This window comes from Hylobates moloch, unplaced genomic scaffold, assembly GCF_009828535.3.
Source record: "Hylobates moloch isolate HMO894 unplaced genomic scaffold, HMol_V3 SCAFFOLD_9, whole genome shotgun sequence".
NCBI classification, from domain to species: domain Eukaryota; kingdom Metazoa; phylum Chordata; class Mammalia; order Primates; family Hylobatidae; genus Hylobates; species Hylobates moloch.
This window is the reverse complement of record NW_026652284.1, coordinates 59,013,128-59,040,221: the sequence shown is the minus strand read 5'-3', so window position 1 is coordinate 59,040,221 and position 27,094 is coordinate 59,013,128. Positions and strand designations below refer to the sequence as shown.

The 27,094-nt window shown below is 34.4% G+C and overlaps 1 protein-coding gene across 2 annotated transcripts in view; it reads right to left on the bottom strand.

Annotated features, from left to right (window-relative positions):
- Positions 1–4,108: 4,108 nt before the first annotated feature.
- The window catches only part of ZC2HC1A (zinc finger C2HC-type containing 1A), a 54,565-nt gene continuing 31,579 nt past the window's right edge, over positions 4,109–27,094 (bottom strand). The window contains exons 8-10 of one of the 2 annotated variants that reach the window (XM_032759888.2): positions 14,389–14,505; positions 11,160–11,267; positions 4,109–6,851 (exon numbers count right to left, since the gene is read on the bottom strand). In XM_032759888.2, coding sequence (XP_032615779.1) covers positions 6,686–6,851; positions 11,160–11,267; positions 14,389–14,505 — 391 coding nt within the window. In that variant the 3' untranslated portion in view covers positions 4,109–6,685. The remainder of the gene's footprint in view (positions 6,852–11,159; positions 11,268–14,388; positions 14,506–27,094) is intronic. The other variant, XM_032759889.2, reaches the window with a different exon arrangement.

The window sequence follows — 27,094 nt, the reverse complement described above, 5'->3', positions numbered from 1 at the left end:
TTTGGTATGCTTAGTTATTGATGATTTTGTAATAACTCATACTTCCTCACATATGATATTTGCATATGTACTACATGTATAGAATGATCTCTTTCCAGCAGTTCTGTATATACTCAGAACGAAATTTTTCTGGGTTTTCTTGGCTTTTGTGAAAGCAGAAGGCTGATGCTATTTTTATTGCTAGTACTTGTTTATCCATTAATATTTTCTGCCCTCTAAACTTTTGTATAATCCTTTATGAAAGTTAATTTCATCAGTATATAGTTAATATTAATAGTGCCAAAGTGCTACCAGTGGCAAACTAGGTAGATCATTATTTGTTTTCAACAAGATGCCAAGCATGTCAGAGTTTGAAGTTGAGCTTCAGCTTAAGTACAAAGGGAGGTAATTTTAAGGTTGCCAGTGATCGATCCAGTTCCATTAGGTTTAGTTCTCTAGAGCTAATGATTGTTTCTGATTTATTTCTATATCCCTAGCACCTAAAACAGTGTCACACAATAGTCACTAAATGTTTATTGAATAAAAGAGTCGACAAACATAATTAAAAGCTATTTTTCTTCCTATATATAGCATGAAGATTGTAATTGCTTCTCTAGAAAATGTATGAATCCATACTTTACTACCCTGAGGAAAAACATTCTCTTTACAGAGATTTGAACTTTGATGACAGCTTTTAAATATATATAATATAAATATATATTATAAATATATATTTTATTAAATTATATATAATTTATATATTTTATATATTTATAAAATATATAAATTAAATATCTATATATTTGTACTATATTTTTATAGAAAGCTTTCCTTTGGAAAATGAAAGACTATCTAGAAAGAATGCATATATTCCCCATTTTTTATGGTTATTACTTTTACAGTTCTTTTTTTTTGTAGTTGACATTTTTATGTTTGATTGCTATCTTTAAAGTGCCTTATCAAATTTATGGCTCTGTCCTGTTACCTTTTGAGCTTTGCAAACTGTTTACGTAATAATTACAAAGAAGTTACTTTGTTTCCAGTGCATCAAACTTAAATTATGTGATTTTTTTTCTATTATTTGACCTTAGTGACAATGTTCTATTTTGCTTGTCCTGTATATATATTGCTTTTGGTGTTTTGTATTATGTGTCAAGGATAAGCCAATTAATTCTCTACCATATATAACTTCTGAACATCTTTGATATGGCACCTTAATTCTTTGTAGATATGGAGATACGTATAGAACTATATTCTAAAGCCCCACAATGCGGCTATGAAAGGGGACAGATGGATGGGCAAAGAAGAGTTTTGCTTATCATATTAGATCATAGTTCTTGATTAGTTTTCTTAGTTAAAGATCACACATAGAGTGTGATTTCTATACCAAAGACATGTTTATTTCAGTATTAGAAAAAGTTTTCTTACACATCCTGAAAATTGCGATTTTTAAAATGTGCAAAATCTTATCGAAAGCAAAAAATAAAAATTTAAAAATTAAAAAAATAGAATGTCCTCTTGAATGAAATTTAGGAAAAATAATTTCGTTAAAATTACACCTATAGTTGACAGGCCACTTTCAGCAATACAGCTATTATAAAAACAAACTAGCTTAACTAGATCACATGACATTTGTGGACATTAGAACACAATGTAAAAGGTGGCAGTTTCAGATTAAATATTGGCAGATGAACATGAGTAACTTTGAAAAACAGAAACCTATTTGTTTTTTAAGAATTATAATGGTAATGTGCATTTATTTTAAAAATTGACAATATACAAAATATAAAAGATAACTTACCAAATATCCTTTGGTAGAAATAAACACATTATATTGAGAAATATATTTCTAGTCTTTTGTCTGTGCACTTTTTTATGTAATTGGAATATTTTATATACAAGCATTATTTGAAAATTTTTATCTTAGCAATAAAGCAACCTTGTTATGCCATTAAAATTATTTAAAATTGCTTTAATGGCCAATTTCTTCAATTTTATCACTATATAGTACTATTAATCATGTTTTGCATAAATATTTTCCTATACTTCAGATTATTTCCCTAATTGTGTCTTAGAAATAAAATTACTAGGTTATGAAGCACAAATGTTTTAAAGGCTTTTAACGTAAATTCAGTCGACCTTTTCAAAAAATACGATCAATTTATATTTCCACCATCAGTACATAAGGGCATTCATCTCAACGCCCCATGACAGGTTTTCAGTTTTATAATAATTTAAGATTGCTGATTTGATGAGTGAAAATCCGCATTTCACTGTTAACTGTACTTGACACTACTCAGCACTACTGGCTGTCTCCTATCCCCAGCCTCACTGTTGCAAATTCAAAGTAGGCGGAGAAGTAGAGGTATTTGGGCAGAGAAAAAAGACAGGAAAAAGTAGATACGATTGAACAGCTGGAATTATCAGTAACTTTTACTCAACATCTCTTTTCCTCAGTCCTCAGGACTACAGAAGCAGTTCACATTTTACAGATCAAATGGACCACACACACATTCTTTCCACTGCAAATTGTCCTTTCTCCACTAGCAGGTAAAAGAGTTCTTGTTCATACTCTGGTTTCCTCCCAAGCATTGGCACAAGGAAGAAAAGAAAAAATGGGAAATGCTCAGCTGTATAATTTATGGTTATAAGAAGCTCCCTCTTTAATATTTCTGCCGCACTTTTTGGTACCTTCATGATAAACAAAAGTTCCATTAAAATAAATCACTTATTTTTGTCCCACGTTGTAATTGTCTGTTTAGGTACCAGTTTCTCCAAATAAATTGTATCAACTTGAGGGCAGACACTTAATCACATCTTATTCCCTTGATCCCCATCAGTGCATAACCAGAAAGAACACATAAAGTGTTTTTCAATGATGGTAAATACAAAGCTTTAGCTTTGCGCACCTTACAATAATTGGTCTAACAACTTATTAGCTCCTATTTAAATAGATGACACTCTTTTGTGTTAGATAATGTTAAATTAGACTAGAGGATTGGGGAAAAAAAGATCCTTATCTTAAATGAGACTATAACCTACTAAACTGTGGTAGAGCTAAAATGAAATATTAAAGTAATATTTCAAGGATTATTTACTAATCCATGTAATGTCCATAAGTGATATGCTTGAGATGCATAATTTTGCTAACAAAATATCATGAAGTGTAATTATTAAATATCTCTATCAATTACTGCAATCCTGGTGCCCCAGGTGAGCTGGGCAAAATTTCTAAAATATAAACACATTATTAAAACCACAACAAAACAAAGAAAACTACCCTTATAAATCCCTGTAATTTCGTGTTGTCAAAAAATCATATGTATATTGCTGAGAGGCCTTTAAAAAGAATAGGCCAGTAATATCATGAAATAATTATCCAAATGCACCCTCTAGTGGCTAAAAAGCAATTCACATACAAGATAAGCAAAACTGTTTAAAATAAGGAGCATTGAGTAACATTTAACTGAAATTTTTCTAAATGAAAACAAAAATTATTGTGGCTTTAATTTCTCCACAGCTCTATTTAATAATATAGTCATTTGAAAAAAATCAACGTATCTCAATACTAAAAAATACTTACCATGTAAAATACATACACATTCAATGAAAATAAATACCCAAGCTTTCTGATGATTCTTTGTTATCTGTGTTTTCTAACAGTTTTTCATCTCCAGAGCTTCTATTCATGGTTAAGTGTTCACCTCTAACCTAAGGAAAAAAATTAAACATGTCTAATCTGAAATTTTCACTAAATTCCTTTTTAATTTTAAATGTGGTCTAAAATATTATTCATCACAAATAACTTTGCCATTAAACTATATAGTTCTTAACTAGAAACATCCATGTTTCCTATTAACCTTGACATCACAAATGTTTGTGATTGCTAAATATATTGTCTATGAAGATAATGCCTTAAAAAACTTGTAACAATAACATTTCTAATACTTTGATGTCAGAAAACACTTCAATATAATGGTAATACACTTTAAAAAGCTGATGACATAAGAATACAGCCAATGAAAAGCTACTTTTTATTTGTAAAAATCTGCATTTTTAACTTCAAATATTTTATTTATATTTCATTAGGTTCCTATCTTTCTATGTATGGCTAAAAGACATCAGTGAATACGAACTAGCATTTTTATGCTCCATGTCTTTATTGTATAGGTTCAAATATGAAGACATTATTGGTGAAAAAACAAAAAACAAACATATAGTGGACAAGAAATAATAGTCACCACAATCATCTTACTTTTTCAACCTAACACAATTCAGAATAATACATAAGCAATTTTTACATTTTTAATTTAATCTTACAATCATCTTTTATTCTACCATACTGTCAAATACTTGTGAAAATAAAAATAAAATACATGATGCATAGGAAGACTTTTTTTAAAAAACAACTATTGCACAAATCAATGTGAGAATATGCAAATAATATAAAAATGCATTTAAATATATTGTCACAACGTATTTCATAACTCATAAATCTATTTCACCTACTGTTTATAATCTCTGGACTCTGGAACTAGATGATTTCTTACCAACTCATCTCCATGTGGTACATTATAACATTTATTTACTACTGTAAAATTCAGTGAGAAAAAAATGTGTGCCAATTATTTATCCTTTCCTTGAGCAGACAAAAAGAATTATGTGGTCTTAAATACTTGAAAAAAAAAAAAACAGTGCTCAGTCTTAGATAAAACAAGTTTAAAGTTCTTCATATGATTTATAACAAGTGATTTAAATGGAAATCTGATATGTGCATTCGTCTTCTAAATTCATTACAGCTTATTTTAGTTGATGGACTATTTGTTTGTTTGTTTTGACCAATACGACTGAATAAAGATAACTGAGGGGAAAAAATAACTAATCAGGAAACTGTAAGTAAAATGAGAATTCCTATTAAGTTCGTAACTCCTGCCCAAACTAAACTAATATATTTTAGAGAAATTATAAGCCACAATTCTTTACATTGTGTCTCATAGTTGATCAGAATCATAAACAAAAAAAAAAGCTAGGAATTATATAAAAGATTTGCTTGTACCTTTACAGTAAGATCAGCCGGGCGCGGTGGCTCACGCCTGTAATCCCAGCATTTTGGGAGGCCAAGGCGGGCGGATCACGAGGTCAGAAAATCGAGACCATCCTGGCTAACACGGTGAAACTCCGTCTCTACTAAAACTGTAAAAAATTAGCCGGGCGTGGTGGCAGGCGCCTATAGTCCCAGCTACTAGGGAGGCTGAGGCAGGAGAATGGCGCGAACCCGGGAGGCGGAGCTTGCAACGAGCCAAGATGGCGCCACTGCACTCCGGCGTGGGCGACAGAGCGAGACTGCCTCAGGGAGAAAACAAACAAACAAACAAACAAACAAAAGCTCTCTTAGGTTTCATCGAACAGAAATTACTACAGAATTACTGCCATCAAGGCAATCTACTACTAACTACTATGCTATACTGAAAGTGACAATGATTAAGAGCCATGTCGTGATCAGGTTAAAGAGAAAAAATAAATTTGTGTGTATGTTTAATTAGGTAAGTCAATTATGCATCAAAACAATACATTTTCAGTGGGTCCTTATTGTGACGCGAATGGTGTTTCAACATTAAATGCTAAAGATGAAAATATGAGTAGGAAAATTAGATATTCTCTTAACCTACTCATAACTACATGTACTTCCAAGAAAAAAATATTCAAATATTTTGTATCTGCATGCTCTGCACTAATGATTAGTTACCACAACTATTATGATTAGGTGAGGTGATTTAAGATGCATTCAAATAATTTATTCTAAATTCAGATACAAAAAATTATGTTTTTAAACATGTAAGATTGTGCAGGGAATTCCGTGCTTTCTATATTAAATAATTACATTTTCAAAAACAGCAAAAACTGAACTAACAAATTAAAACTATCTTCATGGGTTCTGGAAAAGGAAGAAAAAGTGAAATCTGGAAACACAATTGGAAGTAAAAAAAAATATGTTCAACGAATACATACAGAGGTAAAAAAAATCAGTTATAAATAGAATTAGATTTGTATTTTTAGTCTTGTGTTTTTGAAAAGGAAATTGCATAATTACATTTTTACAAAACGAGTAAGATGTTTAAATTACATAACTAATAGAGGGCTTTTTTTTCTCTTAGTTTTTTGGATTTATAAAATAATTTGTTGACATGCTTTACAGGAGTGACCTTACATACCTAATGGTAATTAAAACCGTTTCTCTCTAATTACAAAATTCCCAGCATCTATCCTACTATGATACTATCTGAAGATAGGCACCAATAATACAAATGTTTATTCAGATTTTTTGCTCAAAGTTATACTTATCCTAAAGCTTGAAGGGCTAAGCACTAGAGTATGAGAGTTTGTGGAAATGTACTTAATGTGATTTAACAACAACAGAAAAGTAACACCTAAATTAATTGTTCCATTTGAAATTATTTTCTGACAGATAAGTGAATATTTCCTTGAATGACACAGTCTGGGGTATCAGATATTTATTATATACAGTATATGTACACACATAAACACACACACATTATATAGTCAAAAGATAATGCTCCAAAATTACTGGAAATGGTATTTTGAGTATTTTCAGCACAAACTAACTAGAGGATGTGCTCTAGCTGTCCAAGCAGCAATAATCATAAACTCTGAACTTGGCTTTTTTTTTTTTTTTTTGAGATTCTATTCATAGAATCATTCTTCGAATGCCACATTCACAGCAAAACTTGGCCCATTCTACAGGGTATTTAGTCCCACACTCATGGCAGAATTTTGGTAAGTTTCCAGGTGAATTTCCTTCAATGCCTTTAATATTTCCACCATTAAGGGAAGATGCACAGTCTCCATCTGGCCTAAAAAAGTAAAGAAACAGTGTAAAGATAAAGTTCGTATCAGTAGTTTTCAACCCATAACCCTGGAGAAACAGGACAAATATAACAATTAGCCTGCTTAATCTCATTTTTAGTATTCCTCTAGTTCAAATTTTAAAAAAATCCTTGTTAGTAAATACTATAATTCTAACATTTTTTCTTTAACATTATATTTATCTGTGTTAGGAGAATTTATCATGACTAAATGCAGCCATGCTTTCTGTATCAGTCTGTTCTCACATTGCTATAAAGAACTACCTGAGACTGGGTAATTTATAAAGAAAAGAGATTTAACTGACTCAGTTCTGCAGGCTGTACAGAAAGCTTGGCTGGGGAGGCCTCAGGAAACTTATTCATAGCAGACGGCAAAGGGGAAGCAAGCATTCTTACATGGTGGGAGCAGGAGGAAAAAAGAGGAGGGGCAGGTACTACACAGTTTTAAACAATCAGATATGGTGAGAACTCACTACCACAAGAACAGCAATGGGGAAGTCCACCCCCACGATCCAATCGCCTATCACCAGGCACCTCCTCTAATGTTGAGGGTTACAATTTGACATGAGATTTGGGCAGGACACAAATCCAAACCACGTCACTTTCCATCTGTTCTTTGTGCTAGGAATTTACTACACAGAGAGCAGAATGAACATTTATGATGTCCTTTCTGCAAACCCATCTCTGAAGAGAAAACTGGAACCCAGCTATGAAGAAAAATAGAGATCCTTAGGTTTCAAGTCTCTCTCCTTGGTCACAAGGACTGTGAGGTGATACTTCTAGTATTTATTTTAATTTTATTATTTAATGATGTTAAATTATTGTAATGCAATAAATAACAAACTCTTATGCATGCCCTCACAGGGAGGTCTCTATTATCTATTAACAAAACCTAGTTGGCCAGGCACGGTGGCTCACGCCTGTAATCCCAACACTTTGGGAGGCCGAGGTGGGTGGATCATGAGGTCAGGAGATCAAGACCATCCTGGCTAACATGGTGAAACCCTGTCTCTAATAAAAATACAAAAAAATTAGCAGGGCGTGGTGGCAGGCACCTGTAGTCCCAGCTACCCGGAGGCTGAGGCAGGAGAATGGCGTGAACCCAGGAGGTGGAGCTTGCAGTGAGCCAACTACACTCCAGCCTGGGCGACAGAGCGAGACTCCATCTCAAAAAACAAAAACAAACAAACAAAAAAAACCCCATAGTAATAAAGATAAAATAGATGCTAGATGAACGATACACTATAACAACATTTTAGAGTAAAAAGCTTGAGATTATAAAGGTTTTATCACAAATGTCAGACATTAAAGAAATCTAGATTCTACTGATGAAATAATTGGAGGAACAGCTATTTGATTCCTATAGAAACATGTTTATATTCCCTCATGGCATGTGTTCTTCTGAGAACATGATACTTAATTTAAAGCCCCCAGAAAAGGAACTCTTCATTGCTAGGATGATTATAAGCATGACACTACAGGAAAAAATAAATTTTTTTTTTTTTCCACAGAGGTAGTTATTGAAGAATTCTAGGTGCTCGCTGGTTTGAGTGCATCTTTCATACAAGCAATTTAGGAGTGATAAAAACAAACAAACAAATGAACACTGAACTTTCTAATGAAAGGCACTAGGGATCTAAAAGAGACAAAAATAAGGCTAAATGTCTTGCAACAAGAAATATACTCTCTTAGACACTGAGAGCAAATTTACAGCATAAGCATAATTTATTTAAACCACAAAGAAGACACTAATGAATTAGAAGACATAACCCCAATCAAGAAAGAGTACCAAGGGAAAATAAGTCAGCTTTATTGTCAATGATATATGTAAGAACTATTTCAAAAAATAAAAGGTCATTTCAATGCTAGAGTATACACACTCAAGGAACTCAACACACATACCAACATTAACAAATATCAAAACTTCGACCTAACTAGTTATTGCCTAATTTCTTTACATAGTGGCTGGCAAATCTATAGTCTCAATGGTAGCATATGAGGTTTCTTGATATCTTACATTTTCTAACACAATTTATACTGTCAAGAGTTTTTTGGTTTTGCTAACCTGATGAGAGTGAAATGGATGGTAGCCTACCACTGATTTAATGTACATTTCCTGATTGCTTGTAAGGCTGAATATCTTTTCACATGTTTGTGTTACTTTTGCCCTTCGGATTATTCCTACTGTGAATTGACTATTCCCTATCCCCTACTCCCACCAAAACCCAAAGCCATTTTCTACTGTATGGGTTTTTTAACACTTTATTTATAGAAATTCCCCACAATTCCTAGACAACAATTTGTTGGTTTATGTATATAGTAAGTATTCTCTCTCAAGCTATCATGCTATTTCATTTTATCCATGGAGCTTTTTATAGCACTAGTTTTCCTTTAAATAGGATCAAATATATCAATCTTTTGCCACACAATTTGCATTCACTAAATTATTCAAGAAATGCTTTCCTAACTTAGATGAAAATGAGACTTTCTTCTATTTTATTCTAAAATCTGTATAGCCTTCCTTTCCACATTCAGGCCTAATGTAGTTCACATGTAACTGATTTTTTTATACCTGATGTGAGGTAGAAAGTTTTTCTCCACATATGGATGTCCATTAGTCCCAGCACTCCCACTTCCCCAATCTGTATTGCTAGTTGTGAAATGTGGCAAATTTCCAGTTACTGATGAGGCTGGGGTCTCTTGCTTACCACTCCATTCTGATAGAGTTCTGTTTGTCTATTCTTGAATCAGTATCACATCTCTTAATTACGACAGCTTCATACATCATTCACACATTTTTCTCTTTAACTTGTCCTGGCTAATATTAGGCTTTTGTGCTTCATATACATTTTGAAAACAATTTGTCAAGATGCATGAATTTCATTTGAAAATTTCACTGAATTTATACATTAATTTTGAGGAGAATAGATAGCTGTACAAGACAGCTGCGTGATATTAAAGTTTTTATGTTATAAAGAAGGTATGTAGAGGCATACCTTAGAGACACTGCAGGTTTGGTTCCAGACCATTGCTAAAATGCAAATATTGCAATAAAGCAAATTACATGAATTTGTTTGGTTTCTCAGTACCTATAAAATTTTTTATTATACTGTAGTCTAAGTGTGCAATAGTATTATGTCTAAAACAACAATGCATACATATATACAATTTAAAAATACTTTATTGCTAAAAAATTCTAACAATCATCTGAGTTTTCAGGGAGTTGTAAACTTTCTGCAAGTAGAGGGTCTTGCCTCAACGTTGATTCCTGCTGACTGATCAAGGATGGTGCCTGCTGAAGGTTAGGGTGGCTGTGGCAATTTCTTAAAATAAAACAATGAAGTGTGCCACATCAATTGACTTCCTTTCATGAATCATTTCTCTGTAGCATGTGATGCTATTTGATAACATTTTACCCACAGTAGAATTTCTTTTGAAATTGGAGTCAATTGTCTCAAACCTTGCTGTTGTTTTATCAACTAAGTTTATGAAATATTCTAAACCCTTGTCATTTCAACGATGTTCACAGCATCTTCACCAGAAGTAGATTCCATGTCAAGAAACCACCTTTTTTTTTTTTTTTTTGAGATGGAGTCTCGCTCTTTCACTGAGGCTGGAGTACAGTGGCCCCATCTCAGCTCACTCCAACCTCTGCCTCCCAGGTTCAAGCAATTCTCCTGCCTCAGCCTCCTGAGTAGCTGGGATTACAAATGTGAACCACCACACCTGGCTAATTCTTCTACTTTTAGTAGAGACAGGGTTTCACCATGTTGGCCAGGCTAGTCTCAAACTCCTGACCTCAGGTGATTCACCTGCCTCAGCCTCTCAAAGTGCTGGGATTACAGGCGTGAGCCACCACAACTCCTCATCCATTCCAGTTTTATCGTGAGACTGCAGTAGTTCAATGACATCTGCAGGCTTCCCTTCTGATTCTAGTTCTTTTGCTATTTTGCCAGCACATCTGCAGTTACCTCCTCCACTGAAGTCTTAAGTCCCTCAAAGTCATCCATGAAGTTTGGAACAACTTCTTCCAAACTCTTATTAATTTGGATATTCTGACCTCCTCCCATAAATCACCTATGTTCTTAGTGGCATGTAGAAGGGTTAATCCTTTACAGAAGGTTTTCAGTTTACTTTGCCCAAATCCATTAGAGGTGTACAACTTAAAAGCCAGATTAAAAGAAAAAAATCAGGTTTTCTATAAATAGCTTGTTACTTACTTTTGTATATGGTCCTTGGAAAACTATCATATACTCATTTTTATTTTAGTTATTGGGATAGCAGAGCTAAACATACCTGGCTATGTAGCTCTCAGTATATGCTTTTCTTTTGTTTGTAAGCACACCTGGGGCAGGATTTCTTGCCAAACTAGGTGGTGTGGAATTTCGAGGTTTGACATTAGCTCTATGAAAAAAAGAAAAAATAATGGAAAAGTATTGAACAGTGAGCATGTATTTCTCAAATTACCTATTCACATGATTAGAAAGAATACTTAGAAGCTTCAGAGAAGTTCAAAAGATTAAAGTCCCAATAATTATTTTAAGTCTGAAGGCAAATAGTAGTTAATATTAAAGATAAAAACCAAAGAATTTTGCATTTACTAACACTATTCTGATTGTAAATAAAATCAACTAAAATATGTATATATGCTTTACATGAAATTTATAAGGTAATCATTCTGAAAGATACATTTTTAAAAACAGTTTAAATTTATATTTCCCTCAAAACATATATTCTGATAAATGCTTATGGATAACGGTTAAATAAACACACAAGTTTTATTACTATTCTAAGCATATACGATGTAGTTAAAAAAAGAATTTTTTTGCTAGTTACATTAAAGAATAATATTCAACTTATGAAAGTTCTAAAAAGCAGCAACTAAAATAAATGAGTTAATATAATATTCCCTTTAAAGATTTAATTTTACCAACTGCATAGCCTGGGCTATCCGAAATCAGAGGGACTTCTGGTTGGATCATCCATGAGTCTCCATTTTGAAACTTTAAGAATCAAAGAAGGGTTAGAAAGCTAAATGATGATGATATAACACTAAAAGCAGAGGCTTGGGAATTCAAACGAATTTAGATTCAAATGTCAACGCTACTGACAGCTTTGTGACAGCAAGTCTGAGTCTCATCATTTATAAAATGATCACTTATAGAAAGGTTATGAGATAAAAAGTACAATTCATATAAACATTTAGATAGCTGATGCTAATACTATTACTACTGTTGTTGCCACTATAAGTTAACATTTATATAATAGTGCTTACTCCATGTCAAGTACAATTCTAATTATTTTGCCCATAGAAATTTATTTATCCTAATAATCCTATGAAATAGGTAGCGTTCATAACCCCATTTACAGATAAGACAAATGAGGTAAAGAGCCCCTAAGTAACTTACCCAAGGTGATGCTGCTACTATGTCCCAAAGCTAGGATTTAGATGTTCATTAAAGCATAGTTCCCTCCCTCTCTATAGAGCTTTAATCAAATCTTAAATTTCACAGGTGAGCAGTGTTATATGAACAGCAGAATACTTTAAAAAATACCTCCAGATTAGAGGTTCTTAAACTTTAGTTGAAATTCTTCTTACTCTACTTATACGGCAAAGTAGGAGAGAGTACCCTAAAATTGTACATAGCTGCTTCCAAAGTATATGCAGGTAATAACAACATCCATTATTTTTCAAACAGCCACTACATGACAATTATGAAGCCAGGTACTACACATGCCTTATTTAATGTCCCCCAAATCTCAGAATTTTTTAAAAGTGAGCATTTTTAAAGTGGAAGCATGTTCAAACAGATTATATAAATTGTGAGGCTACTATGTGGCCAGAGTAGTACTTGAACTTAAGTGGGCTGTATTACAGAACTCATATTCAATATACAATACTGTCATTCAAAGTGGTTGCTTTGCATAATTACTTCTTTAAATTACTTCTAAACTTCAACAAGCAAAGAATCACTTTGGTGCATGAATGGAATGCCCTGCACCTCTTCAAATGCTCACTCCAAGTCCATTCGTGAGGTTTACTCTACTCTTGTGTATAGCCTCTTTGGGGATGTTGTAGAACTACTAGAGTCTTTTTCTAGAAATTCAATCTCTAGAGAATCATTGTCAAAGAATGGTATTTAAATAGGAAGAACACTTTTTTTTTTTTTGGCTATAGAATCGTCTTAAGTGCATGAGATATACAAACAATACAAACACACCCATGAATATATACACATAATGTCACCATATCGGTAACTTGAGGTTGTTCAAAATGTTTATATTTAGAGGAAAATATAAGAGATTATCATCATTAATAGCTACCAATATTAAATACCTGTCGTTTATTTTTAGTAACACCTAGAATGGCCTTGATCACTTAAAACATCTTGCCCCAGTCTTAACGCAGTCCACAAATTCTTCTTTCTGTTCAGAATCTGCAAAGCATTACTCTTACTCTGTATCTAGAATCTACCTGTTACAGCTCATATGAGTAATTAAAGAGGGTTTAATTTTGGAATTGTACTTAATCCATTTTACTGCTAGTCACTGTTACAGTGAGATCTGCATCAGAGGGTTCTGACAGTAGAATCAGCAAAATGAAAAATGGCTCATGGCACAAACTCTTCTTGCTAGGATTTATCACTAACTACTTAAAAATAGCAAATGGCTGCTGCTAGTATCTTAAAGACTTCTCCTACCTTTGTTTATCTAGTTAAATTTATTACTTTTCATACATACATACTGAGCAGACTGTTGTAGTAGGTGTTGGTTTAAAAGTTAACTAAGTTACTCTGCTTAATATTTTCCAGCATTAATTGATAAATTAATTTTTAGGTCCTAATTTCATATTTAAAATGCGGGCTAGAATTGAGACCCAAATTAGTAAACCTTGAAGACTCATGCTGTAGAGTTTCAAAGTAACTGCCATTGCCACACACTCTTTTCAGCCAGCCAGGTCAGAACTGGCTGTGTCATAACTCTTTCCCGAGCTTGACTCTTCGGCAGTGTCATACTCTTTCCCGGTTGTAGGCAGAATTTACAACCATCTAACAAAAAGACTAAGGACTCTTGGATTCAAAGTTTCCTAAAATCTTTTCTTTTTCCGAGCTTTTTATAATAGTTCACCATCTGCTTATCTAAGAGATAATCTAACAATATAATATACTGTACGAGACACTTTTCTCAAACTCTACTTTTTAAAACTGCTATTACAAAAAAAATCCTAATTACTACTAAAAAAACTTCATAAAAAATTATTAAATGTGACTGCAATTTGAAACCTCCAAAAATTAATATTTAATGGAATAAAATGTATAACCTAAAAAGTTTTATTTAGTACAACAGAAATGCTTACTAAAAATCAAAATGTTTTAAATCCTAGATTATTCGACACATTTTGGCTTAGAAATTATTCAACAGATTTTTTTAAGTATAGGACAGTAAAAGTTATATTATTCCATTATATAAAGCTTTTAAGGAAATATCTGAAAAATATTAACCAAACTGAGTTACAAATACTTACTTGTAAATAGGTAATAACTCATGTCTTTTGATGGCACTGTCTGATTTTGTATCACTGTCATACAACCTTTGCACAAGTCTTCCCGTTCGAAGTGGAGGGCCTAACTTGTCCATATTACTATTAAAATATATAAAGGTGTACCCATAAGGAGATTGCTACTGCTTCTTTATATAAAGTTTTTTTTTAAGACATTATTCTGGTTCATCAGATATCTACTCCCCAAGTCTTTAATTTTATCTGACTGTCAAGGTAAGAACTAATGTCCAAAAGAATCCTCAGAGAGTTCATACAATGTCCATTATTAGGTCTGAAAATTCTGACTACACAGGCTACCCTATACATCCAAACAAATGTCAAATTATACACAGCAGGGCAATGGAATCAATGAAGAAACTTAGGAAGGACAACTATTTCAAAAAAAAAAATCATGAAGCTATAAGTGAACTGAATGCTGTTATTCACAAATAATTTTTCTTCCTCCCTGAATTCATAGAAACTTTCTCTACTCTTCATATTATTTATTTCCATGCTTTTCAAAATTCCAAAAATGAGGAATTGAATAAATAACATGTACCCCATCTGACTTTCTAACTCCACTGACTTCTAACAAAAAAGTGACTTTATTTCTGAAATGTATCCAAAGCAAAACAGGACTCGGCATGGAAAAAAAAACATGGATGACAATTCTAAAAATCACATGTAATAATGGTAAGGGGCCATTCCATCCAAATATATATACACACACACACATTTTGACCAAAATTATAAAGGATCTCCATCTAGAGGACAGCAGGAAAAACTGCAGGTTTGTAGGATATTTCACTGTTTTAAATCAACCAGCCAAATAACTGAATCATATAAACTATCACCAACCAACATCTAGTCATAGTAGGAAGCAGGGAAAATTGAATTACGAAATCAGGAAACAATCTTATTTGCCTACTGAATAACACATCACTGCTTGTTAACTTTAAAAGTCTATTCTTTTTAAGAGATATTTGCTCCCTCATTTCTTCACTTATTCACTGACTATAAACACTGAGCATCTATTATGTGTCAGGCACTGTGCTACATTCTGAGGATGTGGTGGTAAATAAGATAGATCTGATACTTGTTCTTATGGAGTTTAGTGTCTGAAAAGAATGTGTTCATTTTCCTAGATTATAGATATCTAATAGGAGGGACACATTTTATTAATTTTTGTCTTCTTTCAGTAGCTTATACATAGCAGGCATTTTGTTGAAAAAGTTGATATTAATACTTTGCAGGTGGTGGTGTTTATGTGAGGATTTAAAGTTCTTAAAAGCAGCCTTCATTAAATAAATGTATTAAGTAAAATTTCTAAAATATTTTAAATTAAAATTTGTTTTTAATTTGTTAAAGTACAAAGAAAGCCATCTATTGGAATTTTAATTAAACATTCAGATTTTATTCTAAATCCTTAATTATCAAAACATTTTTGTCCCAATAGTGGTTATCTTACATAATTCTGGAAATAAGGATTAAAATTTTTCCTTCTCAGAAAAAAGTTACTGAATTTAAAATTTAAAAAATTTTTAACTATATTTTAAAAACATATTCCTCTTATATGATAAGAAATGGTCAGATCCTACATGTGATACAACAAAGTTCAGTTCAAGAAAGATGTGTAAAATATAACAAAAACCTAAAGGTAATTATCTAATGGAAATATTACATATATAAAAAGATTGCCAATATTTTCAGATTTTGAAAACCTAATTGAAGGACAGGTTCCAATAATGATTTGAACTATACTTGTATTATAACATTCAACTCGATTTATATGTGTGCATATATATATATATACACACATGTACATTCACAACTCAAATTTACTTAGCCTAAAAGTTAATGAATGCTATTTTTAGGCTAAAATCACTTAATAACTTATATTCTAAGTTGCCATTAGGCTATCAAAAACAAAATCTATAAATCTCAATAACAATCAAGATTTTATACATATAATACTTTTGCAGGCCTTCAAAATACTCATAGCTGAATGAGTATGGTGACGATATCAACCTATCCCTGATTTGAAATAAACTTTAACATAGGAAAAGTCATTTACTGTTGATACCAGGAGAGTGAATTCACTTAGGAAGTAAGTAATTTTAGTGTGGCTTACTAGGTACCTTGTAGGAGTGTAGCAAGTACTGTAGATTGAGATATAACAAAAAGATGATTTCTGAAATAATATTGGGAAAATAATTTACTGAATGGTATTTTGTATCTTTGTACACCTCTGTTATTATGATGCTATAAGGCAATCTTGTCCAACCAGCAGATCACAGGCCACATGCCACCCAAAATGGCTTTGAATGGGGCCCATACAAATTTGTAAACTTTCTTAAAACATTATGAAAATTTTTGCTTTTTTTTTTTTAGTTCATCAGCTATCATTAGCGTTCGTGTATTTTATATGTGGTCCAAGACAATTCTTCTTTCAGTGTGGCCCAGGGAAGCCAAAAGATTGAACAACCCCCTGCTCTAAGGCAGTTTTGAAATGTGTCATACCTCTACTTTTGATCCTAAATTCATCAATCCTACACAAATAATTAGTATCTCAATTCCATGGCAAAGTTAGCTCCCTATCCAAAATCTTCAATCATTGTTATCTACATAAGAAGCCAAGCTCTGGAATTCTAGGTTATCACAAGCATTTCTAGATCAGCAATAAAAGATAAGTTCGTAAAAATTTACATAACACTCCACACAAATTCAATTCACATACATCAACAGACTGGATTATGAAAACAGTATGTTTCCTATTCATATAAAAATGTACTCAAAAACTAAAGACATTTACTTCTTAATGTTTTAAATAAGGTATGAGAAACAAAATGCAGTTTTTTAAATTTAAAAAATGCTCCATACATGCCTTTGATTGCTCTAATTTTATGCATACTACAGTTGACCTCCAAAGTAAACGTGTTTTTCATAGTAACTAAAAGGAAGTAAATCTCTGATATTTGATAGTTTCACTACTGAAAACTATTAGCTGAGCTATCCATTTAAACTGGTAATAAGGTACAATTGTGTAAACTCTAGGAAACAATTCAAATGGGGAAATATTTATTTAAAAGATCTGTGTTTCATTATACTTCTAAAATTTCCTGGGATTAGAGATAATCATCTTTTGGCCGGGCGTGGTGGCTCATGCCTGTAATCCCAACAATTTGGGAAACCGAGGTGGGTGGATCACTTAAGGTCGGAAGTTTGAGACCAGCCTAACATGGTGAAAACCCATCTGTTGTAAAAATACAAAATTAGCCAGACATGGTGGCACACACCTGTCCCAGCTAATGGGGAGGCTGAGGCAGGAGAATCACTTGAACCCAGGAGGAAGAGGTTACAGTGAGCCAAGATCGCACCATTGCACTCCAGCCTGGGCAATAAGAGCGAAACTCCATCTCAAAAAAAAAAAAAAAAAAAAAAAAAAGACAATTATCTTTTAGAGGAAGGGAAAAACTTTGCACTTGGGTGTGTTTTGTCGTTTTTTAAACAAATCTGTTAAAATTGACCTAGAAATTGATTTGCTTTTTTTTTTAATATTTAAAAAAAGGTTTTTTGTTTTTGTTTTTGTTTTTTTAATGGAGATGAGGTCTTGCTATGTTGCCCAGGCAAGTCTCAAACTCCTAGGTTCAAGCGACTCTGCCACCTCACTCTCCCAAAGTGTTGGGATTACAGGTGTAAGCCACTGCGCCTGGCCTAATCCACAAATTGTCTAGAAGCAAACAACCAAACATATGAGAATTTTTCTGAGTGCAAAAATAAATTTCTTTGTGGCATGATTCTATTACAGATCACTGGTATGCCTGATTAAAGTGGGCCACAATAAAGATTACATACACCAGACTTTAAACAATTGCAATCCACTGAAATAACAGCATTTACTAATCTCAGCGAATGCTCAATTTATTGAGCATTACACCTGACCAAATGTCTTAATTCAACCTTTACCCAATCCTGAATCATCTGTAAAAATCAAAATAACAGTTGTCATACAAATTTCAAGTAATTCTTTCACTTGTACCAGATGATAATTCTATGACATGCCAACAGATAACAGATGAGGGAATTAATTTATTATCTTTTTTTACTTAACCAAAAATTTTTTGTTAGCCTAGGCATTCTGCTAGATTTTAGTTACAAATGGAAGCAAGGCAGACATAGTCTTTGTCATCACGGAGCTTACAATCTAGCAAGAGAAACAAATCATTACTTCACTAATTCTTAAAAAAAAAAAAAAAAGAAAAAAAAAGGAAGGAACTCTGTCACTAAACAGACAGCTATGAATGGTTCTAATTTAATACAGTAACATAATGTTCCAGTTAATATAGTAATATATTGGTAGAAATGAGCTCCACCGCTCTCTTTCTAGTAGTTGGAAACCTTGCTTTAATCTGTAAGGATCTTATACAGAATGGACAATCAGAATTTGAACAGATACGATTGACAGTTATATATGATGTGGGATAGCCAAAAAATAAGTATTCTTCATGGCATTATAAGCAATGCACAACTGACAAAATTATTGTACTCAAAATCTCTGCTTGTTAGCAAAAGCGTATTTTCCATTAGTAACCAGGTATGTTGGTCAGATTTTCTTGGATCAGTTGTCAAGGTCTAAACAGAGTCACAGATGTTGTCACAGTCAGACAACATGTCACAGCATGACAAAGAGATACATGCCCAAAGCTATTTAGTGGCAGAGTATGATGCAGAAACCTAGTCTTCTAACTCCAAGGTCAGCAGCTCTCTTCATTATACCAGCCAACTTTACACGCCCTATCTAGGAATACTGTGTCAGTACAATTTAATATTGCTAACTGATAAAATTGCCAGTACTATAGTAATACTGAAAAACATCACCTTTTAATCTATGATCAACTGTAAGTGAAATTATAAACAACACTATGAACAAACATTGTTACCTAACATGGAGGCCAATTCTCTGTGATATAGTAAAATGACTTTGTAAAATTAAAGCACATATTGCTATGTCTATACTTCACTTAATCAACCAATGAGTCAACTCATTGGAGAAGAAAATAAATCAGATCAGTTTCTTACCACTAAAAGATAATTTTTTTTTACTTTTCAACTACCTGATCTACTGATAATCTGTCTCTTTCTTATGGATAGCCTGTCTCTTGTTTTTGGAAGCACAACAATAAGGAAAATCACTTAACTCATAAGATATTGTTGGTTGATTTTTTTCCTTTTCTATAATGATAATTACATTATATTCCTTTAGGTCTTCCATTTTCTATGTAGTCTGAATTGAGAAGCAAAATGTAGTTACTGTCATCTGACAGATATTTTTGTATATATTTCCCACATAAAAACCAAAATGAATGTGAGCCACATATAACTTATACTTGAAAATAACATGAAAAGGGGTGAGTAAATACAGCACCTTCACCTGAAACATCCATGTACTTGCATTGGGACTAATCAAGGAAACAACTCGACCCACGGAGAACAAAGAAAAGAGAGGCAGGATGACAGCCCACCTTGGAGTGACACAGAGCAAGGGGAACCTCCCTGGCCCAGGGACGCGGTGAGTGAACATGTGACCCTGGGAAACCACGCTTCTCCAATGGATCTTTGCAACCCTTGGGTCAAGAGATGCCCTTGTGAAGCCACTCCACTAGGGCCTTCAGTCTGACATACAGATATGGGGAGTCTTGGCAGAGCAGCTGCTCGGGCACAGGCAAAGACCCAGGAACTCCAAACTTCCCAGCAAAAGTAACTGCAACTCCAGCAAAGCAGGATGTTAGACCCCCATACATACCCTTAGGAAAAAGGCTGAATCAAGGGGACCAAGTAGGGATGGTCTGCAGGTCTCACTTTCATAACACCTCACAGGATAAGACCCACTGGCTTGGAATTCCAGCCAGGCACCAGTAGCAGTTTTGAGCCTACCTGGGAAGGGACAGCCTGCCATCTTTGCTGTTTGGGTGACTCAGCTGTTCTGCAGGCTTTGGAGAGTACAAACCAACCAGAGGCAGAGAGGATCCCTCAGCACAGCACAACTGCTTTACCAAAATGTGGTCAGACTGCTGGTTAAGCAGGTTCCCAATCCCTCCTTCATCACTGAGCAGGACCTCACAACTGGGACCTCCAACCATCCCTGCTGGTATTCTCTGGCCCACAGAGAGCGAAAGCCAAATGGGACAAAAGTGGTAACCCAGCACAGCACAGCTGCTCTAGGAAAGTGTGGCCATATTACTTCTTTAAGTAGATCCCCAATACTGCCCCTCGTCTCTGGAAAGAACCTCCCAACTGGGACCTCCAGCCAGCCCTGCGGGTGTTCTCTGGCCTACAGAGATTTGCAAAGTCCCTGGGATAGAACTCCCACAGGGTGTGCAGGCCATCATCTTTGCTGTTTGGGCAACTTAGCAGTTTCAGTCTCTGGGGTTTGGAGAGCCCATGCTGACCCAGGGGTGGAAGTGGTACAACAGCACACCACAGTGGTCCCGTGAAAATGTGGCCAGACTGCTTTATTAAGCAGGTTCCCAATCCCACTCCTCATCACCAGGTGGAGCCTCCCAGCTGGAGTCTCCAGCCACACCCACAGGTGTTCTTCGGCTGACAAAGGTTTGAAGCCTCCCTAAAATGAAGCTCCCAGGAGAGGAGGGGCAGGCTGCTACCATTGCTAATTTGTACCTTCACTGGTGACACCTCCAGCTACTGAAAAACCCAAGGTGACCAGTGACTAGAGTGGACACCCAGCATACACAAGCAGCCCTATGGAAAAGTGGCCAGAGTTGTTCAAAAAACAAACCCATGCAAAGGTAAGCAGCCTCAAAGACTGAAGTTAGGTAAGCTCACAAAGATGAGAAAGAATCAGCATAAGAATGCTGAAAACTTAAAAAGCCAGAGTGCCCTCTTTTCCTCCAAGTGACCGTATCACCTCTCCAACAGGAATCAGGCTGAGAATCTCCTCAGAATCAGGCTGAGGCTGAGACAGCTGAAATGAAAGAAGCAGAGTTCAGGATACGGACAGGAACGAAGTTCACTGAGCTAAAGCAATACATTGTAATCCAATGAAAGGAAGCTAAAAATCATGATAAAACACTGCAGGGGTGGACAGATGAAATAGCCAGTATAGAGAAGAACATAACCAACCTGATAAAGCTGAAAAACACACTACAAGAATTTCATAATGGAATCACAAGTATTAATAGCAGAAGAGGCCAAGCGAAGAAGGAATCTCAGAGCTTGAAGACTGGCTTTCTGAAATAAGACACGCTGACAAGAATAGAGAAAAAAAGAATGAAAAGCAATGAACAAAAGCTCCAAGAAGTGTGACATTATATAAAGAGACCAAATCTATGACTGACCAGTATATCTGAAAGAGATGAGGAGAATGGCACCGATTTGAAAAACATATTTCAGGATGTCATCCATGAGAACTTTCCTAACCTAGCTAGATAGGCCAACATTCAAATTCAGGAAATGTAGAGAACCCCAGTAAGATACTCGTGAGATGATCATCCACAAGACACATAATCATCAGATTCTCCAAGACTGAAATGAAAGAAGAAATGTTAAAGGCAGCTAGAGAGAAAGGCCAAGTCACCTACAAAGGAAAGCCCATCAGACTAACAGCAGACCTCTCAGTGGAAACCCTACAAGCCAGAAGATATTGGGGACCAATATTTCACATTCTTTTTTTTTTTTTTTTTTTTTGAGATGGAATCTCACTCTGTCACCCAGGCTGGAGTACAATGGTGTGATCTCGGCTCACTGCAACCTCTGCCTCCTGGGTTCGAGCAATTCTCCTGCCTCAGCCTCCCAAGTAGCTGGGACTACAGGTGCACACAACCACACCTGGCTAATTTTTGTATTTTTTTTTAAATAGAGACACGGTTTCACCACATTGGTCAGGCTGGTCTCGAACTCCTGACCTCAGGTGATCCACTCACCTTGGTCTCCCAAAGCGCTGGGATTACAGGCGTGAGCCACCACACCTGGCTAATATTCTTAAAGAAAAGAAATTCCAACTCAAACTTTCATATCAGGCCAAACTAAGCTTCATAAGTGAAGGAGAAATAAAACCTTTTTCAGACCAGCAATTTCTGTGGGAATTTGTTACCACCAGACCTGCCTTACAAGAGCTCTGAAGGAAGCACTAAATATGGAAAGAAAAGACAATTATGAGCCACTACAAAAACACAATGAAGTACACAGACCAGTAATACTATAAAACAGTTAGTTACATAGACAAGTCTGCAAAATAACCAGCTAGCATCATTATGACAGGATCAAATCCACACACATCAGTACTAGTCTTAAATGTAAATGGACTAAATGACCCAATTAAAAGACACAGAGTGGCAAGTATTTTGATAAAGAACCACGACCCATTGGTATGCTGTCTTCAAGAGACCCATCTCAAATGACACACATGGGATCAAAATAAAGGGATGGAGAAAAATTTACCAAGCAAATGGAAAACAGAAAAAAAGCAGGGGTTGTAATCCTAATTTCTGACAAAACAGACTTTAAACCAACAAAGATTTAAAAAAAAAAAAAAAAAAAACGAAAGGTATTACATAATGGTAAGGGGTTCAATTTAACAAGAAAAGTTAATTATCCTAAATACAAATGTACCCAACACAGGAGCACTCGGATTCATAAACCAAGTTCTTAGAGACCATCAATGAGACTTAGACTCTTACACAATAATAGTGGGAGACTTTAACACCTCACTGACAATATTAGACAGATTATCAAGACAGAAAATTAACAAATATATATTTAGGACCTGAACTCAGCACTGGATCAAATGGACCTGATAGATATTTACAGAATTCTCCACCCTAAAAAAACAGAATACAGTTGTTCTGTATTGATCACATGGGCTGGGCACGGTGGCTCACACCAGTAATCCTAACACTTTGGGAGGATAAGACAGGCAGACGACCTGAGGTTAGGGGTTCGAGCCTGGCCTGGCCAACATGGGGAAACCCCATCTCTACCAAAAATACAAAAATTAGCCAGGTGTAGTGGCACATCCCTGTAATCCTAGCCGCTTGAGAGGCTGAGGCAGGAGAATCGCTTGAACCCAGGAGGCAGAGGTTGCAGTGAGCCAAGATCATGCCATGGCACAACAGCCTGGGCAACAGAGTGAAACTCCATCTCAAAAATAAATAAAATAAAATAAAATAAAATAAAATAAAAATTAAATTAAATTAAAATAAAATAAAATAATAAAACAAAATAGATCACATAATTGGATGTAAAACATCTCAGTAAAAGCAAAAGAACTGAAATCATAACAAATATTCTCTCAAACCACAGAACAATTATATTACAAATCAAGATTAAGAAATTAACTCAAAACCCTATAACTACATAGATATTGAATAACCTTCTCCTGAATGATTTTTGGATAAATAATGAAATTAAGGCAGAAATCAGGAAGTTCTTTGAAACTACAGAGTACAAAGAAACAACATACCAGAATCTCTAGAACACAGCTAAGGCAGTGTGAAAGGGAAATTTATAGGACTAAATGTCCACATCAAAAGTTAGAAAGATCTCAAGTTAACAACCAAAGATCACAACTAACAGAACTAGAAAACCAAGAACAAATCCCAAAGCTAGCAGAAGACAAGAAATAGTCAAAATCAGAGCTAAACTGAAGAAGATACATGAAAAACCATTCAAAAGATCAACGAATCTAGGAGCTGTTTTTTAAAAAATTGATAAAATATATAGGCTGCTAGCTACACTAAAAAGAATAAAATAGAGATTTTATTCTTTTTAGTGTAAATAAATGACACACAATCAGAAATGACAAAATCATTCAAATAAACACAATCAGAAATGACAAGAGGGATATTATCACTTGACCCCATAGAAACACAAGTCATCAGAGAATATTATGAATACCTCAATACACATAAACTAGAAAATCTAGAAGAAATGGATATTTCTTCTAAAACTGAGGCAGTAATAAATAGCCCACCAACCAAAAAAAGCCCAGGATCAGATGGATTCACAGCTGAATTCTACTAGATGTACAAAGAACTGGTACAATTCCTACCGATACTATTCCAAAAAATTGAGGAGGGACTCAACTCTAGCTCATTCTATGAGGCCAGCATCACCCTGATACCAAAACCTGGCAGAGACACAACAAAAAAGGAAACTTCAGGCCAATAACCTTGATAAACATCAATGCAAAAATCCTCAACAAAATACTAGCAAATCAAATCCAGCAGCACATCAAAAAGCTTATCCACCAGGATCAAGTAGGCTTTATCCTTGGGATGCAAGGTTGACTCTGCATATGCAAATCAATAAATGTTATTCATCACAACAGAACTAAAGACAAAAACCACATGATTATCTTAATAGATGAAGAAAAGGTTTTCAATAAAATTCAACATCCCTTCACGTTAAAAACTCTCAATAAACTACGTATTGCAGGAACATACCTCAAAATAATAAGAGCCATTTATGACGAACCCACAGCCAACATCATACTGAATGGGCAAAAGCTGGAAGCAGTCCCCTTGAAAACTGGCACAAGACAAAGATGCCCTCTCTCACCACTCCTATTCAACATAGTTTTAGAAGTTCTGCCCAGTGCAATCAGGCAAGAGAAAGAAATAAAGGGGCATCCAAATAGGAAGAGAGGAAGTCAAACTATCCCTGCTGGCAGATGACATGATCCTGTATCTAGAAAACCCCACTATATCAGCCCAAAAACTTCTTAACCTGATAAGCAACTTTAGCAAAGTCTCAGGATTCTAAAATCAATGTGCAAAAATCACTAGCCTTCCTCTACACTAATAACAGTTAAGCAGAGAGCCAAATCAGGAACAAACTCCCATTCACAACTGCCACAAAAAGAATAAAATACCTAAAAATACAGGTAACTGGGGAGGTGAAAGATCTATACAAGGAGGACTACAAGCCAATCAATGCTCAAAGAAATTAAAGATGACACAAATAAATGAAAAAATATTCCATGCTTATGAATAGGGAGAATCAATATTGTTAAAATGGCAATACTGCCTAAAGCAATTTATAGATTCAATGCTATTCCCATTAAACTATCAGTGACATTCTTCACAGAACCACAGAAAACTATTTCAACATTAATACAGAATAAAAAATGAGTCAAACTAGCCAAGGCAATTCTAAGCAAAAAGAACAATGCTGGAGGCATCATGCTGCTTGACTTCAAGCTATACTACAGGGCTACAGTAACCGAAACAGCATGGTGCTGGAACACAGACCAGTGGAACAGAATAGCGAGCCCAGAAGTAAGACCACACACCTACTACTATCTGATATTTGACAAACCTGACAAAAATAAGCAATGGAAAAAGGATTCCCTATTTAATAAAAGGTGCTGGGATAATAGGCTAGCAATATGCAGAAGACTGAAACTGGATCCCTTCCTTCCACCATATACAAAAATTAACACAAGATGGATTAAAGACTAATGTAAAACCCAAAACTATAAAAACCCTGGAAGACAACCCAGCCAATACCATTCAGGGCATAGGCAGCAGCAAAGATTTTATAATGAAGATGCCAAAAGCAATTGCAACAAAAACACAAATCGACAAATGGGCTCTAATTAAACTAAAGAGTTTCCGCACAGCAAAAGAAACTATCAACAGAGTAAACAGACAACCTACAGAATGGGAGAAAATATTTGCAAATTATGCATCCAACAAAGGTCTAATATCCAGGATCTGTAATTTAACAAACAAACTTACAAGAAAAAAAGAAACTTAACGAGAAAAAAACAAACAATCTCATTAAAAAGTGGACAACGGACATGAACAGACACTTTTCAAAAAATAACTGATGGGTACTAGGCTTAATACCTGGATGATGAAATAATCCATACAACAAACTCCCTATGACACAAGTTTACCTATGTAACAAACCTGCACTTGTATCCCTGAACTTAAAAGTTAAAATTAAAAAAAGAAAATAATGTGTGCTGTATTTCATTAATCAACTGTACCAGTATATGTAAAGACATACACCTTCATTCTAATGGTCCTGTGGCAATCCCTTAATTTTCTGATTTATCAAAATACAAAATAAGTAAATTTCTAAAAATATATGGCTTTACATTAATATCTCCACTGTTACAATTTTTCCCGTAACTACTGAAAGTTTAATTATATACTTCATTAAAAGCCATGTAAATATAACTGTAGAAAAATATAAAAAAGTATTAAATTAAGAGAATCACCCCACTGTTTCTATCATACTATACATGAAGTTCAGTAGCTAACGTTTTCCTCTTAACAGAATCACCTTATTAAAATTTATATACATACTATAGTTGCAAAATATTCCTTTATAGATTTTTATATTTTACTATTCAAACAAAGCTAGATATTTTGGTGATTTTATTTATTTCTAACATTATAATAAAAACGTGAAATGAGTCCAAGGTTTACAGTCAAAGAGATCCCAATTTATATATTGCTTCTAACTTTAACAGCTATGTGGCTTTGAGCAAATTGAGCTTCTCTGATCTTCTTTTCTCTTGATTATGAAGTGGTTTTAACAAAAATATATGCAAAATGTCTAGCACAGTGCCTGATACATAGTGCTTAGTAAATTATAGTTAGTATAAAAATCTTCGACATTTCAAATTATTTCCTTAGACTAAATTCCCAGAAGTTTAATTATT